Source organism: Embiotoca jacksoni, unplaced genomic scaffold (assembly GCF_022577435.1).
Source record: "Embiotoca jacksoni isolate LCO1_2020_lvr unplaced genomic scaffold, fEmbJac1.0.p SCAF_100, whole genome shotgun sequence".
NCBI lineage: Eukaryota > Metazoa > Chordata > Actinopteri > Embiotocidae > Embiotoca > Embiotoca jacksoni.
Genome location: NW_027185231.1, coordinates 302,261 through 322,143, shown reverse-complemented (window position 1 = coordinate 322,143; position 19,883 = coordinate 302,261). Strand labels below are relative to the sequence as shown.

Here is a 19,883-nt window from a genome sequence, read left to right as displayed (position 1 = left end):
AACATATTTAGTTTATTTGTTTATTTCATTAGTTTTAATAACTTTTGGAGTTTCACTGCTGAAATGACTTCTCTGTGTGGAAAATATATTTTATGGTTGGTGAATGTCGCCTTAAACTGTAAATCAAAGACATTTCTGGTTGTGAAGACCAATAACTTTAAAGTTAAGAGTATTTTAATGAATTCAGGACTGAATTTGATCAGAAAGAATATTCTGTTGTCCATCAGTTGTTGTACAATAAATGTAATGTAATCAGAGATGATCGACTGAGATTTGAACCAGCGGTTATTTTATCTGTGTCTGATGTTCCCTGTGTGGACGGAACCGGTCCTGAACATGTGACCCGTCTGTAGGTTCTTGGTCGGACGAACAAAAACACGAATGCTCATCGATGCATCTGCTGTCTGACTTTACTCATTTTATTATTCTAGTTTGTTATTTTTGGTGTAATTTTGTGATTTGTTATTGTTACTGATCTTTAAACCTAACCAGGGTTACGTAATGACTATAATATAATGATAATAATTATAATAACACAAATTATGAAGATAATAGGAATAAAAAAAGAAACAGTCATTCATGAAAATTCCAGAAATCTCCACAATTCAAAGATTTCAGAATGAACAACAACGTTACAGCTTCACAACCTCCAGTCGAGGAGGACCAGCGCGACAGCGAGGGATGGATGGAGATCAAGTCTCAGACGGACAGCACAGGTACACTGAGGAAGCAGGTGATAAGACGGACCAGGACCAGAACCCGAAACCCGGATACACCAGTTCAGAGAAGGAGGTTCTGAAGGTGTGCAGGTGGATCAAAGAGTCCGAAGAGACCCGGTAGAAAGAAAGAGAACCGGCAGGACAGTCCACATATACTCCTACTCTGCTAGAGGAGGAAGAGGAGGAGGAGGGGATGGCGGAAGAGATTGAGGAGGAGGAGATTGAGGAGGAGGAGGGGATGGAGGTTCCTCTCTTGTCGTGCCACACAGAGAATCCTCCCTCGCAGCAGTAGAGGCTCCAGGACTGATCGTTCCCTCCGAACCAGCAGTCGTTGCTTTCTGCTCTCCGTCTGATTGATCGGTAGCTGACTGACACGTGGACTCCGCCCCTCCACTCCACCTCCCAGTAACAGCGCCCGGTCAGAGCAGGTCCACACAGCAGCTGGCGGTCCCGATCAAAGCGATCGGGGTGGTCCGGGTACGATCGATCCTCCTCCTCACACGTCATCACCTTCCTGTTGCTGTGGGACAGCCGGAGGTTTCTGTTCACCGTGTCGGCGTCCGGCGTCAGTTCCCGGAAATCTGACAATAAATAAAATAATAAAACACAACATCCGTCAGCTGTTCATCTGATGACATCATCGATCTGAATCAGTGATGGTTCAACGTGTGCCGCTTTATTTTCATGAAACTTACACTTCCTCAGACCAGGACTCAACCATTGGACCCCACCAGGCTCCGCCCTGAAAGGTGGTGGTAGCAGCACAATCTCAATCAGACAAGGACATGACATCACTCTCATCCACACACTCTCTACGAATACGCTGGTACGAGGGTCGATCAGTTGGGTCGAAGTGTTCCTGAACGCAGCACGGTGACGCACACGGAGCACAATCAATGGAAATGACTGCATGGGCTCAGGAACACTTTCTGTTCCCTAAAATCTGATGTTTCTCTGCTCCAGTTTCAGGTCCATGATGACATCACTAATGTTCACGTACCAGGGGTCACGTTAACGCTCTGAATACGTCCTCATGAAGGTCATTGATCCTCTGTGGGCATCACCGTGCTGCGTTCAGGAACAACAACAGGAAACTTCCAGTTTTTGGCTCACGGCCACTCATTATTTTCACTTCTTATTCTCGCCTCTCCACACCTGAGAGTCTCTAGTCGACAGCGAGGATCCTCCAGACCAGCAGACAGCACCTTCACCGCTGCGTCTCCTGGATGGTTGTAGCTCAGGTCCAGCTCTCTCAGACTGGACGGGTTGGAGCTCAGCGCCGAGGCCAGAGACGCACAACCTTCCTCCGAGATCAGACAACCTGACAGCCTGCAGACACACAACACAACACACGTCACATGATCTGAGGCTGCTGCAGGACCGGGAACACCGTGTGTTCACTTCAGTAATCGTTAAATGAATCCTGACCTGAGAGTCTCCAGTCGACAGTTCGAACTCTCCAGTCCAGCAGACAGCAGCTTCACTCCTGAGTCCTGCAGGTTGTTGTTGCTCAGGTCCAGATGTGTCAGACAGGAGGACGGGCAGCGGAGGACGGAGGACAGAGCTGCACAGCTTCTCTCTGACAGGCGACATACACTCAGTCTGAAGACAACAAAGAACACAAAGACAAAGATGAGGTCGTCATTACTGGAACAAACCTCCTCAACTCGTCCCTGTTCCCTTTCCCTCACCACCTGTGAACAATCCTGTGCAGAGGGCAGACCTACCAGGAGTGGTAATGGTGTATTTGGATGGACTCTGCCAGCCAAAGTAGCTGGTGGATGAAAAAGGAAACTGGCCTGTTATTTTTTCTGGACACAAATATCAGTTCTGTGAGCAGCTCAAAATACCTGAAACGATAAGCAGCCCTGAGGCCACCTCCCCCGGACTAGAGAGACCAAGACAGTTGGATCCGGGAGGGGAGTTTGCAGGTGAGCGTGTGGCAGCCGGGCCTTTGCCCATGGTCAGACTCAGCCCAAAGAAATAACACAAAGCTGCCACCCTGTAGACCCACCATCCAAAGGAAGAACCGTTGGTGGGCTGCACCACCGGCCGGGTGGCAGACCAGGCCGGAGCCAAACTCCAGCAACAAAGACATGAAATGTCGTATCGCTGGTGGGGAAATAGCCAAAACTGGTGCGGGAGTTGGAGCGTCAGCTAGATATAGTTGTACTCACCTCCACGCACAGCACTGGTTCTGGCCCCGAGCTTCTAGAGATGGGCTGGACTTTGTCCTCTTCTGGAGTTGTCCAGGTTGAGAGGTACCGGGCAGAGGTGGGGAAACTAACGAGCCCCCGGCTGAACACCGAATAATGAACAGGTCGCCTCCATGCACCTGCAAGTCTCGGTGCTGATGCACCAAATGGCGGGTCAGAGTGTCGGGCCTGGAAAGGGCTTCACCTATAGTTCTGGTGGTTGGTGATGACGGATGACCCTGGTGGAGGCCAACACCCTCTGGAAACGCATCCCAACTTAATGCTTGTCCCTGCAGGTGGTGGTCCCATGTCCTCTGAACCGGGCCACATGGGCAAAGGCCCAGCCACCAAACGCTTGCAGGAGAGCTCCCCTCCGAGATCTTGCTCAGGACGGTGCCCCAAATTTCCAAGATCCAAGGGAGTAACGCAGCCTTGAAGATCACCTTCCATCCGAATCAGTCTCAGTCTGGCCTCTCCTGTGGGACCAGTTTGTTTTGGGAGAGTGCACCAGGGACCAAGACCCCAAAAACACAGATCCCAGCCTCACTAACCCTTCACCCAGATCAAGGGGGCGATTCATTGCGTAGCTCGTCACACTATGCAAGTTGAATTTCATGTGAAATTAGAATTAAAAGACACGAGAGGCTTTTTGAACTGACAGTTTCAAAAAATATTAAATTGATAAGAATGAAAGACAAAGTCATGCTAATATAATTAGCAATAACAACAGTACTGTAGTTTCAATAAAGTATTTCAGAGTTTTGCTGGAAAGTTGGGATTTGCTTTCCATTCCCCAAATGTGCTCCAGTCTGACCTCAGAGTCTCCAGTCGGCAGTTCGAACTCTCCAGTCCAGCAGACAGCAGCTTCACTCCTGAGTCCTGCAGGTGGTTGTTGCTCAGGTCCAGATCCTTCAGACGGGAGGACGGGCAGCGGAAGACAGAGGACAGAACCACACAGCTTCTCTCTGAGAGAAAACAGCCACTTAGCCTGAATAAATGAAAAACAAACAAAAAGACATAACTCTTGTATTCAAAGAAAACAACACTCGATCTGGAGGCCTGGTCTTTAGTGAACTCTCGCAAATAAACCACATGATTATCAAAGAAATGAACTAGATTGTCGGCGTAAGGCAGAAATCATGTCTGAGATAACGTCAGAAGCTTAAAAACATGCAGCTTTCTACATGATGGAATTTGAAGAAATATTTAGAAGTAATGCACAAAACAATGTCCATAAAACTTGACCGATTTTTGGAGATTTGGCAGTTTGAGGCGAGACAAAGTCACATCGATATGATGAGCAACCAAAATATTCAGACACACTTGTTTTTGCGTGATCGTCCTGCTTTCTAGTCTTCAGGTCCGTCTGAGTTTACTGCTTCCTGTTTGATTTTGAAATGACTTTGTGGTGGCGGGGTGTGGTTAGCTCAGCTTCAGGGGTAGAGAGTGGGAGGAGTGGTTCAGGGAACGGTGCCGGGCAGGTGTAATGAGCACAGCTGAGCCGAATACGAATTGATGAGCACGGCTGAGCTGGATGTGAACTGATGAGCTCCCCCCTGTAAAGGGAGCAGGGAGAAGGAGGAAAGGAGGAGCGGTTGCACGAGGACATTGGTGTATGGACCGGGCAAATAAAGGCATTTTACACCTGAACGTACGACTGAGCGTGTCATCTGTGTCCAGGAGAGACCCCGGTAGCACCAACCTTGCTACAGACTTGTTTAACTTCCTGTCCTTTGTATGACTGTTGGCCCCGCCCCCTGATTAGTTTCACCTGTCCCTCATTGTCTTTCCCTCCCTGCTGTATTTAGTCTGCATGCTCTTCTTCTCTTTTTGTCTTAGTTTCCTGTCCATTACGGTGTCTTTGAAAACCCATAGAACAGAAACCACCTGAACTGTGACGCCATGGCAACAGGGTCCTCCAACACGACAACACACCGCTGTGAGCAACGAAAAGGAGCACATTTCTCACCCCACTGTGACCGGGTGTCATGGAAACAAGATCCAACCACACAGTGAAGAATTTTAAGGGTCTCTGTTGACGATTTCCAGAGTTTGACCCAAAATCGGATGTTTCTCTGCTCCAGTTTCAGGTCCACGTGTGACATCACAGATGTCTCGTACCAGTGGTCGCAGTAACGTACCCGTAGTCACAGTAATGTACCAGTGGTCGCAGTAACGTACCCACAGTCACGGTAACGTACCAGTGGTCGCAGTAACGTACCCGTAGTCACAGTAACATACCAGTGGTCACAGTAACGTACCCGTAGTCACAGTAACGTACCCGTAGTCACAGTAACGTACCAGTGGTCACAGTAACGTACCCGTAGTTACAGTAACATAGCAGTGGTCGCAGTAACGTACCCGTAGTCACGGTAACATACCAGTGGTCGCAGTAATGTACCCATAGTCACAGTAACGTACCAGTGGTCGCAGTAACGTACCCGTAGTCACGATAATGTGATGATGTTGATCCAGGTTGTTGCTTCCTGCTGCATCACGACGCTGCCGTACATTCACGCGCAACAGGAACAGTCCCTGAACTTTTCGATGGCCCATCGTATTGACAGTTTTAACAATAATGTGTTCAGTTGTTCCAACCTTAGAGACAGTTGTTCCAATACAAATACTTCTGTTGAAAACCTGAATTTGGCACAGAAATCTTTATTTAGTTTTCCGCTGACTAAAACCTGACTGAACTCATCTGACCTGAGAGTCTCCAGTCGGCAGTTCGAACTCTCCAGTCCAGCAGACAGCAGCTTCACTCCTGATTCCTGCAGGTGGTTGTTGCTCAGGTCCAGATCCTTCAGACGGGAGGACGGGCAGCGGAGGACGGAGGACAGAGCTTCAACACTTCGCTCTGAGAGGCAACAGAAACTCAGCCTGAAGAGACAAGATGGAAAAGCACAGCATTTATTTGTCTTTCCTATTTGAAAGATAAAAATGTTTCTTAAGAACATTAAGTGTCTGTACATACAGAGCTTTGTTGGAGGCTTTGACCACTGGCAGCAGCCTCAGGAGAGCCTCCTCTGAAGCAGAGTATTTCTTCAGGTCGAACACGTCCAGATGTTCTTCTGATGACAGTAAGATGAAGACCAGAGCTGACCACTGAGCAGGAGACAATTCATCTGTGGCGAGACGTCCTGATCTCAGGGACTGTTGGATCTCCGTCACCAGAGAATGATCTTTCACTTCATTCAGACAGTGGAACAGATTGATGCTTCTCTCTGCAGACAGATTCTCACTGATCTTCTCCTTTATGTACTGGACTGTTTCCTGATTGGTCTGTGAACTACTTCCTGTCTGTGTCAGCAGGCCTCGTAGGAGAGTCTGATTGGTCTCCAGGGACAGACCCAGGAGGAAGCGGAGGAACAGGTCCAGGTGTCCATTTGGACTCTTCAAAGCTTCGTCCACAGCCCTCTGGTGAAGATGCTTTAGATGTCGTTTGTCTTTAAATAATTTGGACCATCTCATTATCGCTTGTTCCTTTTCCAGCAGGTTGACATCAGAGTTGATGAAGGTCAGATGGACGTGAAGAGCAGCCAGAAACTCCTGAACGCTCAGATGGACGAAGCAGAACACTTTGTCCTGGGACACCCCGCTCTTCTCTTTAAAGCTCTGGGTGAACACTCCTGAGTACACTGAGGCTGCTCTGATATTGATGCCACACTCTGTCAGGTCGGATTCATAGAAGATCAGGTTTCCTTTCTGCAGCTGCTCGAACGCCAGTTTTCCCAGAGACTCGATCATCTTCCTGCTGTCTGGACTCCAGTGTGGATCTGTCTCAGCTCCTCCGTCATATTTGACCTGCTTCACTTTGGTCTGAACCACCAGGAAGTGGATGAACATCTCAGTCAGGGTCTTGGGCAGCTCTCCTCCGTCTGTGCTCTTCAACACGTCCTCCAGAACCGTAGCAGTGATCCAGCAGAAGACCGGGATGTGGCACATGATGTGGAGGCTTCTGGATGTCTTGATGTGGGAGATGATGCTGCTGGCCTGCTTCTTATCTCTGAACCTCCTCCTGAAGTACTCCTCCTTCTGCCAGTCAGTGAATCCTCTGATCTCTGTCACCATGCTGACACACTCGGCAGGGATCTGATTGGCCGCTGCAGGTCGTGTGGTTATCCAGAGGCGAGCGGAGGGAAGCAGTTTCCCCCTGATGAGGTTGGTCAGCAGCACATCCACTGAGGTGGACTCTGTAACTTCAGTCAGGATCTCATTGTTGTGGAAGTCCAGAGGAAGTCGACACTCATCCAGACCGTCAAAGATGAACACAACCTGGAAGTGTTCAAAGATGCAGATTCCTGCTGCTTCGGTTTCAGTGAAGAAGAGATGAACCAGTTCCACCAAACTGAACTTTCTGTCTTTCAGCACATTCAGCTCTCTGAACGTGAATGGAAACATGAACTGGATGTCCCGGTTGGTTTTATCTTCAGCCCAGTCCAGAGTGAACTTCTGTGTCAACATTGTCTTCCCGATGCCAGCCACTCCCTTCGTCAGCACTGTTCTGATTGGTTCATCTCTTCCAGGTGAGTCTTTGAAGATGTCTTCTTGTCTGATGGTTGTTTCTGGTCTGTCTGGTTTCCTGGATGTTGTTTTAATCTGTCTGATCTCGTGTCCTTTGTTGACCTCTGCCATCGCTCCCTCGGTGATGTTCAGCTCGGTGTGCATCTCGTTCAGACGAGTTCGTTTTCCTGCTTTAGAAATCCCCTCAAACACAAACTGGAACTTCTTCTTTAGATCAGACTTGAGTTTACATCGACAAACTGCAGCGTGACTTTCTGAATGAACACACATTCAATAAGATCAGTAAATAAATTACACAGTAAATATTCCAACATTTCTTTCTACTAAGGTAAATACAACATTAGTAGATAGATAGATAGATAGATAGATAGATAGATAGATAGATAGATAGATAGATAGATAGTTACTTTATTAATCCCACAAGGGGAAAAATATTTTGCAACAGCAGCATTATAGACAGGTAAAGAAATACAAATAACAGAGTAAAAAATATTAAATATGAAAATGCACAATACATACAATAAAATAGAATAATATTAAACTAACTAAACAATAGTGCAAAGATTTAAGCAGCAAACATACAACCAACGGTATTATTGTTCGGTGATGATGTCAGGATTCCTGTTTGCTCCTCTGTTTTGTCCCCAATCACCTCTTCTCATGTTTTCTGTCTTTCCCCGGTCTGGTTGTTATTGTGTCCCCATGTGTTCTGTGTCCTCCTCTCCCCGCCTCCTGTCACCTCCCATGGCCACACCCCTCACCGGTCTCAGCAACTGCCACCACTCTCCCCAATCACATCACATTACATTACATTTCATTTCATTTATCTGACGCTTTTATCCAAAGCGACTTACAATAAGTTCATTTCAACCATGAGGGTTCAAACCAGAACAACAAGAATCAAGAAAATATAATTTCTTCCAGAAAGCCAAACTACAAAGTTCTATCAGTAAGTTCCAATTTAAGATACTAAAGTTCTACTATTCAAGGTAAAGTCTAAAGAGGTGTGTTTTTAGTTTGTGGTGGAAGATGTTCAGAGTTTCTGCTGTCCTGATGTTGGTGGGGAGCTCATTCCACCATTTAGGAGCCAGGACAGCAAACAGTCGTGGTTTTGTAGAGTGTTTAGCTCAGTGAGGAGCAACAAGCTGATTGGTAGAAGCAGAGCGGAGGGAGGGGCTGGGATGTAGGGTTGGACCATGTCCTGCAGGTGGCTGATTCCACTGATCACCTCACCAGACTATATCTGCCCTGCCCCTGCAGTCATCGGGTGTCGGTCCATACTGAGAGTTCCTGCTAGTTACTGCAAGTTACTGCAAGTTACTGCAAGTTACTGTCAGGTTCTGTCTAGTTTCGACCAGATGCTGCCTGTTACTGCCAGTCTCCCACCATCTGTCGCCAGTGAGTCTGACCGTTCGTCCGTCTGTCCGTCCATCCGTCCGTCCGTCCGTCCCCGGTCCTGTTCCAGTTCCTGCTCCAGCTCCAGTACCGGTACCTGTTCAGTGCTACCAGTCAGCACTCAGTGCTAACAGTCCGTGCTAACAGCCGGCGCTACCAGCCAGCACTACCGGACAATGCTCCTGCCAGCTGTCCTACCAGCTGTCCATCCAGCAGTCCTGCCAGCTTCGCCCCCCCAGTGAGAGTCGGTTGAGTTGCCCTCCCGACTCGGGAGGAATACCTGTTCTTGCTAACAGCAAGCCAGCACTACCAGCCAGAGCTACCAGCCAGCGCTATCAGCCAGTGCTACCGGCCAACGCTCCTGCCAGCTGTCCCGCCAGCTGTCCTACCAGCTGTCTGTCCAGCGGTCCTGCCAGCTTCGCCTCTCCAACATCTCACTGCACACATTGAAGGATCAAAGTTTCCTCAAGATAAAGAGTCGACTCATCCCCTTCTTGTAGACAGCGTTGATGTTGGTCTTCCAGTTCAGTCTGTTGTCATGGAGACACCAGGTACTTGTACTCCTCAACCATGTCCACCTCCTCTCCCAGAACTCTCAGCGGTTGTGGAGCCGTCATCTTCCTCCTGAAGTCGACCACCATCTCTCTGGTCTTGGCCACGTTCAGAAGGAGGTGATTTCTACCAGCCCACTCCACAAAGTCCTCCACTACTGCCCTGTACTCCTCCTCCCGTCCATCCCTTATACACCGACCACTGACTCCTCCTCCCGTCCATCCCTTATACACCGACCACTGACTCCTCCTCCCGTCCATCCCTTATACACCGACCACTGACTCCTCCTCCCGTCCATCCCTTATACACCGACCACTGACTCCTCTTGCCGTCCATCCCTTATACACCGTCCACTGACTCCTCCTCCCGTCCATCCCTTATACACCGACCACTGACTCCTCCTCCCGTCCATCCCTTATACACCGTCCACTGCAGAGTCATCAGAGAACTTCTGCAGATGTCTTGACTCTGAGTTGTACTGGAAGTCAGTGGTGTATAAGGTGAACAGGAAGGAGACAGAACAGTTCCCTGAGGAGCTCCAGTACCACTGACCACCGTATCAGACAGCACACTGCCCAGACGGACAAACTGTGGTCTGCCTGTCAGGTAGTCAGTGATCCAGGAGACAGTGGACGTGTCCACCCCCACCACCCGCAGCTTCTCACTCAGCAGCAGTGGTTGGATGGTGTTAAATACACTGGAGAAATCAAAGAAAGTGATTCTCACAGAGTCACCGGTTCCATCCAGGTGAGACTGAGCTCGTTGCAGCAGGTAGATGATGGCATCGTCCACTCCCACATGAGGCTGGTACACAAATTACAGAGGGTCCAGAGAAGATTTCAACAGTGGTCTGAGGTGGGCCATGGCATTGATGGTGGATGAGCCCTTTAGAGTTGAGGACTCTGTGTCCATGCAGCTCACCAGGGGGGACAGAGGGGGGGAAGGCAGCAGAGGTGTTTGGGAGGTGTGGTGTGTGGAGGAGACAGAGGAGGGCGGTGAACTAAATCTGTTGAAGAAACAGTTTAGCTGATTGGCCCTCTCCAGGTTCCCCCTGGTTGTTCCTCTCCAGGTTCCCCCTGGTTGTCTACCTCCAACTTTGAAGCCATTAATCTCCTTCATACCGGTTGGTATGTTGTTCTGCTGGAGTTTGGCCTCCAGCTTCCTCCTGTAGGAGTCCTTGCACTCCCTGAGCTTCTCCTTCAGGTGGCGCTGCACTCTCCTGAGCTCCTCCCTGTCCCCAGACCTGAAGGCTGGTTTCTTCTGATTAAGAAGAGCCTTCAGGTCACTGGTAATCCACGGCTTGTTGTTGGGGAAGCAGTGTACAGTCCTGGATGGTACGGTGGTGTGTTCACAGAATCTGATGTATTCTGTGATACAGTCCGTCATGCTGTTGATGTCCTCCCCATGTGGTCCACACAGCACATCCCAGTCTGTGGACTGAAAGCAGTCCTGCAGGGCGTCCTTAGCCTCCTGTGTCCACCTCCTCACAGTCCTGGTGGTTACAGGCTGCCTCTGCACCAGAGGAACATACTTTGGTGTCAGCAGGACCAGGTTGTGAGCCGACCTACCAAGGGGGGGAAGGGCAGTAGCACTGTATGCATCCATGGCATTAGCATACAGGAGATCCAGAGTTTTATTGTTCCGGGTGGGACAGTTAACATACTGGTGCAAAGTTGGCAGCGCTTTATCCAAACTGGTTAAAGTCTCCAGAAACTGCCAAAAATGCACCGGGATGCTGAGATTGCAGTTTAGACACAGTGGAGTAGATGGTGTCTGCTGCTGCCTCTACGTCAGCTGATGGAGGAACGTACACAGCAATAACAATGGCAGACGAGAACTCCCTCAGCAAATAATATGGATACATCCCCACGGCTAGAAGTTCAATATCCGGGCTACAGAAACGTTCCTTCACACATACATGGTCGGGATTGCACCACCTCTCGTTCACATAGACTGCAATCCCTCCACCTTTCTTCTTACCGCTCTGCACAACGTCTCTGTCTGCCCGAACAGTCCTGAAGCCGGGAACGGTCCTGAAGCTGGGTACGGTCCTGAAGCCGGGTATGGTCCTGAAGCTGGGAACGGTCCTGTAGCCAGGAATGGTCCTGAAGCCGGGTACAGTCCTGAAGCTGGGAACGGTCCTGAAGCCAGGAACGGTCCTGAAGCCGGGTACGGTCCTGAAGCCGGTAATGGTCCTGAAGCCAGGAACTAAAGCCAGGAATGGTCCTGAAGCCGGGAACGGTCCTGAAGCCGGATATGGCCCTGAAGCTGGGTACGGTCCTGAAGCTGGGTACAGTCCTGAAGCCAGGAATGGTCCTGAAGCCGGGAACGGTCCTGAAGCCGGGTACGGTCCTGAAGCCGGGAACAGTCCTGAAGCCGGGAATGGTCCTGAAGCCGGGAACGGTCGCGCTGTGGTCCGGGAAATGTGAGTGCAGCCATGTCTCGGTGAAACACATGATGCTGCATTCCCGGTATTCCCTCTGGGTCTTTACCAGTGCGCCAAGCTCATCTGTCTTATTGGCCAACGACCTCACGTTCCCCATTAAAATTTCCGGTACCGATGGTTTAAATCTCCTCCTCTTCGCCTTCAGTTTAGCTCCAGCTCTGCGACCCCAACGTCTTCTCCGCAGGCCGTCCGGGATTTCAGGCTTCACTCTGGCCAGCAGCAGTAGAGGTCTACTCAGCGCGATCAGCTGATCATGAGAGTAAACGCCCCCAGTCCACTGTGCGTGGCTCTCCGTTACAAAGAGGGAAAGAAGTAACAGAAAAGCCACCAGAAAAGAGGAAAAAAAGTTACGGTCCATTGTCTGACCGTCGCTTAACAAAACGTGAAAGAAAAACAACTCAGAAGAGAGGAAAAAAAAGTGAAAAAAGACTTAAAACTAAAACACATGTGGAGCTGCTGCAACAGGCTGCCACGAGCACGGCGCCATCTTCAGGAAAAAAGTGAATGTGATATTAGTGAATGCGATATTAGTGAATATGATATTAGTAAATATGGCATCAGTAAGTACGATATTAGTAAATATAATATTAGTAAGTATGATATTAGTGAATGTGACATTAGTAAATATAACATTAGAAAATATGATGTTTGTAAACATGGCATTGGTAAATGTGACATTAGTAAATATAACATTCGTAAATATGATATTATTAAATATGATAATTGTAAATTAGTAAATATAACATTAGTAAATATCATATTTATAAATGTAACATTAGTAAATATAATATTTATAAATTTAATATTCGTAAATATAATATTTACAAATGTAACATTCATAAATATGACTAGTAAATATAATAGTTAATATGATATTGGTTAATATGATATTCGTAAATTTTACATTAGTAAATATGATATTTGTAAATATAGCATTAGTAAATATAACATTCGTAAATATAATATTCGTAAATATAATATTCATAAATATAATATTAGTAAATATAAAATTTGTAAATATACAAATAGTAAATGTGCTGTTTCCAAAGCAGGTTTAACGGGCAGAAGAATCGTCTTACTGCTCTGCAGATGGTCAGCCAGGTCCTCCTGCTTCATTCTCTTCAAGAAGTGCAGTGCGATTTTGAGCAATGACTCTCTGCTGATCTTCCACTGCTCTTCATCCTCACCCTCCAACACCTCCTCATCCTCCTTTCTCTCTAAGCCTTCTGGGTAATCTGGACTCAGAACCTTTTGTATCATCTTCAGCTCATCCTTCACAAACGTGACAAGGTTGTCCTCCAGCATCTGGAACAGAGTATTTGAGGAACCACTGATCCAAACATCAGATCCATGTTGGACAGACAGACGGACGTCTGCTGGGCAACAAGGTGCAGCATGGATAAGACCGGGACTCTAATAGATGTAGGAGTCGTACTGACCATAAATGTGGAGTTCAGTTGTGTCAGATGCTGCTGGGACGACAGACCGCTGGGAACGTCTGAGTTCTGTTGGTCGACTCTGTGGAAGAAACATGAAGAATCATCTCACATTATGACCAACTCAGGTCAGAGGTCGTCTCTCACTGACCATCTACAGGTCAGTCTGCAGCTGGTTTCATGGCGATCGCAAGGAGTTCAACACCACCGCGGAGTTCCTCAACCAGCGAGGAGTTCCTCAACCACTGGGAAGTTCAACACCACTGAAGAGTTCCTCAACCAGCGAGGAGTTCCTCAACCACCGGGGAGTTCAACACCACCGAAGAGTTCCTCAACCAGCGAGGAGTTCAATACGACCGAAGAGTTCCTCAACCAGCGAGGAGTTCAACACCACCGAAGAGTTCCTCAACCAGCAAGGAGCTCAATACAACCGAAGAGTTCCTCAACCAGCGAGGAGTTCCTCAACCACCAGGGAGTTCAACACCACCAAAGAGTTCCTCAACCAGCGAGGAGTTCCTCAACCACCGGGGAGTTCAACACCACCGAAGAGTTCCTCAACCAGCGAGGAGATCAACACCAGCAAGGAGTTCCTCAACCACCGGGGAGTTCAACACCACCGAAGAGTTCCTCAACCACAAGGAGTTCCTCAACACCGAGGAGTTCCTCAACTACTGGGGAGTTCCTCAACCACCACCGGGGAGTTCCTCAACCACCAAGGAGTTCCTCAACCACCGAGGAGTTCAACAACAAGCGAGAAGTTCAACACCACCGAAGAGTTCCTCAACCAGCGGGGAGTTGCTCAACCACCGAGGAGTTCCCAACCACCGAAGAGTTCCTCAACCAGCGAGGAGTTCAACACCACCGAAGAGTTCCTCAACCAGCAAGGAGTTCAATACAACCGAAGAGTTCCTCAACCACCGGGGAGTTCCTCAACCAGCGAGGAGTTCAACACCACCGAAGAGTTCTTCAACCAGCGAGGAGTTCAACACCACCGAAGAGTTCTTCAACCAGCGAGGAGTTCAACACCACCGAAGAGTTCCTCAACCAGCGAGGAGCTCCTCAACCAGCGAGGAGTTCAATACAACCGAAGAGTTCCTCAACCAGCGAGGAGCTCCTCAACCAGCGAGGAGTTCAATACAACCGAAGAGTTCCTCAACCACCGGGGAGTTCCTCAACTAGCGAGGAGTTCAACACCACCGAAGAGTTCTTCAACCAGCGAGGAGTTCAACACCACCGAAGAGTTCCTCAACCAGCGAGGAGCTCCTCAACCAGCGAGGAGTTCAATACAACCGAAGAGTTCCTCAACCACCGGGGAGTTCCTCAACCACCACCGAGGAGTTCCTCAACCTCGAGGAGTTCCTCAACCACCGGGGAGTTCCTCAACCACCACCGGGGAGTTCCTCAACCACCGAGGAGTTCCTCAACCAGCAAGGAGTTCAAAAACCAGCGAGGAGTTCAACACCACCGAAGAGTTCCTCACCCTCGAGGAGTTCCTCAACCAGCGAGGAGTTCAACACAACCGAAAAGTTCCTCAACCAGCGAGGAGTTCAACACAACCAAAGAGTTCCTCAACCAGCGGGGAGTTCCTCAACCACGAGGAGTTCCTCAACCAACGAGGAGTTCAACACAACTGAAGAGTTCCTCAGCCTCGAGGAGTTCCTCAACCAGCGAGGAGTTCAACACCACCGAAGAGTTCCTCAACCAGCGAGGAGTTCAACACAACCGAAAAGTTCCTCAACCAGCAGGGAGTTCAACACCACTGAGGAGTTCCTCAACCAGCGAGGAGTTCAACACAACCGAAGAGTTCCTCACCCTCGAGGAGTTCCTCAACCACCAAGGAGTTCCTCAACCACCGAAGAGTTCCTCAACCAGCGAGGAGTTCAACACAACCAAAGAGTTCCTCAACCAGTGAGGAGTTCAACAAAACCAAAGAGTTCCTCAACCAGCGAGGAGTTCAACACAACCAAAGAGTTCCTCAACCAGTGAGGAGTTCAACACAACCAAAGAGTTCCTCAACCAGCGAGGAGTTCCACAACCAGCAAGGAGTTCAATACAACCGAAGAGTTCCTCAACCACCAAGGAGTTCCTCAACCACCGAAGAGTTCCTCAACCAGCGAGGAGTTCAACACAACCAAAGAGTTCCTCAACCAGCGAGGAGTTCAACACAACCAAAGAGTTCCTCAACCAGCGAGGAGTTCAACACAACCAAAGAGTTCCTCAACCAGCGAGGAGTTCCACAACCAGCAAGGAGTTCAATACAACCGAAGAGTTCCTCAACCACCGGGGAGTTCCTCAACCAGCGAGGAGTTCAACACCACCGAAGAGTTCTTCAACCAGCAAGGAGTTCAACACCACCGAAGAGTTCCTCAACCAGCGAGGAGTTCCTCAACCAGCGAGGAGTTCAACACCACCGAAGAGTTCCTCAACCAGCGAGGAGTTCAACACCACCGAAGAGTTCCTCAACCAGCGAGGAGCTCCTCAACCAGCGAGGAGTTCAATACAACCGAAGAGTTCCTCAACCAGCGAGGAGCTCCTCAACCAGCGAGGAGTTCAATACAACCGAAGAGTTCCTCAACCACCGGGGAGTTCCTCAACTAGCGAGGAGTTCAACACCACCGAAGAGTTCTTCAACCAGCGAGGAGTTCAACACCACCGAAGAGTTCCTCAACCAGCGAGGAGCTCCTCAACCAGCGAGGAGTTCAATACAACCGAAGAGTTCCTCAACCACCGGGGAGTTCCTCAACCACCACCGAGGAGTTCCTCAACCTCGAGGAGTTCCTCAACCACCGGGGAGTTCCTCAACCACCACCGGGGAGTTCCTCAACCACCGAGGAGTTCCTCAACCAGCAAGGAGTTCAAAAACCAGCGAGGAGTTCAACACCACCGAAGAGTTCCTCACCCTCGAGGAGTTCCTCAACCAGCGAGGAGTTCAACACAACCGAAAAGTTCCTCAACCAGCGAGGAGTTCAACACAACCAAAGAGTTCCTCAACCAGCGGGGAGTTCCTCAACCACGAGGAGTTCCTCAACCAACGAGGAGTTCAACACAACTGAAGAGTTCCTCACCCTCGAGGAGTTCCTCAACCAGCGAGGAGTTCAACACCACCGAAGAGTTCCTCAACCAGCGAGGAGTTCAACACAACCGAAAAGTTCCTCAACCAGCAGGGAGTTCAACACCACTGAGGAGTTCCTCAACCAGCGAGGAGTTCAACACAACCGAAGAGTTCCTCACCCTCGAGGAGTTCCTCAACCACCAAGGAGTTCCTCAACCACCGAAGAGTTCCTCAACCAGCGAGGAGTTCAACACAACCAAAGAGTTCCTCAACCAGCGAGGAGTTCAACACAACCAAAGAGTTCCTCAACCAGCGAGGAGTTCAACACAACCAAAGAGTTCCTCAACCAGTGAGGAGTTCAACACAACCAAAGAGTTCCTCAACCAGCGAGGAGTTCCACAACCAGCAAGGAGTTCAATACAACCGAAGAGTTCCTCAACCACCGGGGAGTTCCTCAACCAGCGAGGAGTTCAACACCACCGAAGAGTTCTTCAACCAGCGAGGAGTTCAACACCACCGAAGAGTTCTTCAACCAGCAAGGAGTTCAACACCACCGAAGAGTTCCTCAACCAGCGAGGAGTTCAACACAACCGAAAAGTTCCTCAACCAGCAGGGAGTTCAACACCACTGAGGAGTTCCTCAACCAGCGAGGAGTTCAACACAACCGAAGAGTTCCTCACCCTCGAGGAGTTCCTCAACCACCAAGGAGTTCCTCAACCACCGAAGAGTTCCTCAACCAGCGAGGAGTTCAACACAACCAAAGAGTTCCTCAACCAGCGAGGAGTTCAACACAACCAAAGAGTTCCTCAACCAGCGAGGAGTTCAACACAACCAAAGAGTTCCTCAACCAGCGAGGAGTTCCACAACCAGCAAGGAGTTCAATACAACCGAAGAGTTCCTCAACCACCGGGGAGTTCCTCAACCAGCGAGGAGTTCAACACCACCGAAGAGTTCTTCAACCAGCAAGGAGTTCAACACCACCGAAGAGTTCCTCAACCAGCGAGGAGTTCCTCAACCAGCGAGGAGTTCAACACCACCGAAGAGTTCCTCAACCAGCGAGGAGTTCAACACAACCGAAAAGTTCCTCAACCAGCGGGGAGTTCCTCAACCAGCGGGGAGTTCCTCAACCACCACCAGGGAGTTCCTCAACCACCGAGGAGTTCCTCAACCACCGAAGACTTCCTCAACCACGAGGAGTTCCTCAACCAACGAGGAGTTCAACACAACTGAAGAGTTCCTCACCCTTGAGGAGTTCCTCAACCAGCGAGGAGTTCCACAACCAGCAAGGAGTTCAATACAACCGAAGAGTTCCTCAACCACCGGGGAGTTCCTCAACCAGCGAGGAGTTCAACACCACCGAAGAGTTCTTCAACCAGCGAGGAGTTCAACACCACCGAAGAGTTCTTCAACCAGCGAGGAGTTCAACACCACCGAAGAGTTCCTCAACCAGCGAGGAGCTCCTCAACCAGCGAGGAGTTCAATACAACCGAAGAGTTCCTCAACCAGCGAGGAGCTCCTCAACCAGCGAGGAGTTCAATACAACCGAAGAGTTCCTCAACCACCGGGGAGTTCCTCAACTAGCGAGGAGTTCAACACCACCGAAGAGTTCCTCAACCAGTGAGGAGTTCAACACCAGCGAGGAGTTCCTCAACCACCGGGGAGTTCAACACCACCGAAGAGTTCTTCAACCACCGAAAAGTTCCTCAACCAGCGAGGAGTTCCTCAACCACCAGGGGGTTCCTCAACCAGCGAGGAGTTCGACACCACAAAGTTTGTCATGTTTCATTATCTGCTAACAGGTGGAGTGAAAAGGTTTGCTTGCACCTATTATGTACTGGTGCACTAGTACAACCAGCTTGAACAGTTGGTCTGGAGCCCTGTGACGACCATATAAAACTATATCGGTCAACAGGTCAGGTTGGGTTGGAAACTTTTGGAGAGGAACTTTACAGTCAGTCACAGCTTACGTGTCATCAGCTGACGGTCGACGGCCTTTAAAGTCATTCAAACGTTGGTTTGACGAGTCGCTCTGGAAGGACACACGGCTGGTTTCAGGAAAGTCCATATTCTGCTTCTGGATCCTGAAACAGAACCAGTTTCAGATGAATGTACATGTTGGAGAAAAACTGGTGAAAACAAGCAACATGAGAAGCAACGCAATGAAATCTCTGTTTTAAACCCGTACGTTCCATCAGTAGATTGTCTGAAAGCAAGAGGATGTGCCATAGACCGGTCACTCTTCAGAGACACACAGCTGGATCCAGGTCCAGATCCAGGTCCAGGTCCAGGGACGCCCTCCACAACCTCTCTGTCCTCCCACTGGTCCATATCAGAGTCCTGTTGAGTGAGAGTTAGACTAATCAGCAGCCAGAGATCAGACACACACACATACACACACATATATATATATATATATATGTGTGTGTGTGTGTGTGTGTGTGTATATGTCTATATATATATATATATATATATATATATATATATACATATATATACACATATAGACATATACATATATATATGTATCTATATATAGATACATACATTATAAAGGAAGCAACTATTACTGCACTCCATGTATTTGACAGCTACAGTCACATTAAAGACATTTAAATGGTTAAAAACTCACCGTTATCTGATCAAATATTTCTTATAGACTCGACAGAAGTTCAAGGAATCAATAATCAATGAATCAATACTTCAGTCAATAATCCGAATTTTTAAACAACACGTTTCTGTTTTTGCTCCAAGATGTTCAGTGTGACCAACGTCGAGACTGCGTTAGTGTGTGTGTGTGTGTGTGTGTGTGTGTGGTCTGACTGGTTGGACTGCTTCCGTCTCAGCTATCACTTGCAGAAAGCAGAAACCTCCTTTTGTGTTTGACATGTTGTTGTCGACTGATCTGATGTCAGAGCGGAAACAGACAGATATGCGTGGGGTTGGGGGGAAGAGGGAGGAGGTGGAGTACCTTGAAGCAGAAGTTAAATAAAATCCTCGAAAACGCAGTCCCAAGAACGGCAATGTTCCCTCAGAGAACAGCTGGTTCCTCCGACAGGCCTCAGACGCTCCAAACACTTTCAGTTCAGCCACAAAACTTCACCGACTGAAAGAGTCCTAAACCTCAAGAAGTGAAACAACACGAGAACCGAGAGAAACCACCCGTCAGCTCCTTCCTTATTCATTCAACATCCGGAGGGTTATCTCATACGCTGTCATTATTCATACTACCACCAGGTGGAGACAAAGTGTCATCATCATCATCATCATCATCACCCAACACCGAACAGCTGGCTGCAGCTGCTTCTGTTGCACTCCGTGACTCTGACCACCAGAGGGCGTCCTGAACAGACCGAACCCCGCTCAGTGTCCAACCACTGCCAGGCTCTTAGTGAAGCAGCAGATGACGTCAGACTCCTGACTGAAGAAAATACAACCGAAACAGAAAATACAGTCACTAATTTATTATCTGACTGAATGTGAAATATTTATATACAAACTAAAGTCACAGGAGAGCCATAACAAAAAAATCTATAAAATAAATGTGGAAATATGATATACGTATAA

General features: G+C 48.8%; 1 protein-coding gene across 2 annotated transcripts; it reads right to left on the bottom strand.

Annotated features, from left to right (window-relative positions):
• Window positions 1-398: 398 nt before the first annotated feature.
• On the bottom strand, window positions 399-19,466 carry LOC138212889 (NLR family CARD domain-containing protein 3-like). 2 transcript variants are annotated; one of them, XM_069173555.1, is made up of 12 exons: window positions 19,288-19,466; window positions 18,505-18,656; window positions 18,287-18,400; window positions 13,271-13,349; window positions 12,911-13,136; window positions 5,889-7,692; window positions 5,621-5,794; window positions 3,729-3,902; window positions 2,148-2,321; window positions 1,875-2,048; window positions 1,415-1,461; window positions 399-1,300 (listed from the first exon to the last, which is right to left on the bottom strand). In XM_069173555.1, exons 2-12 carry the CDS (start codon window positions 18,645-18,647, stop codon window positions 693-695), a joined length of 3,717 nt encoding a protein of 1,238 aa, XP_069029656.1. In that variant the 5' UTR covers window positions 18,648-18,656; window positions 19,288-19,466; the 3' UTR covers window positions 399-692. The 2 variants fall into 2 exon arrangements, with proteins under 2 accessions (XP_069029656.1, XP_069029665.1); XM_069173564.1 differs by lacking the exon at window positions 19,288-19,466 and adding an exon at window positions 18,949-19,035.
• Window positions 19,467-19,883: the final 417 nt, after the last annotated feature.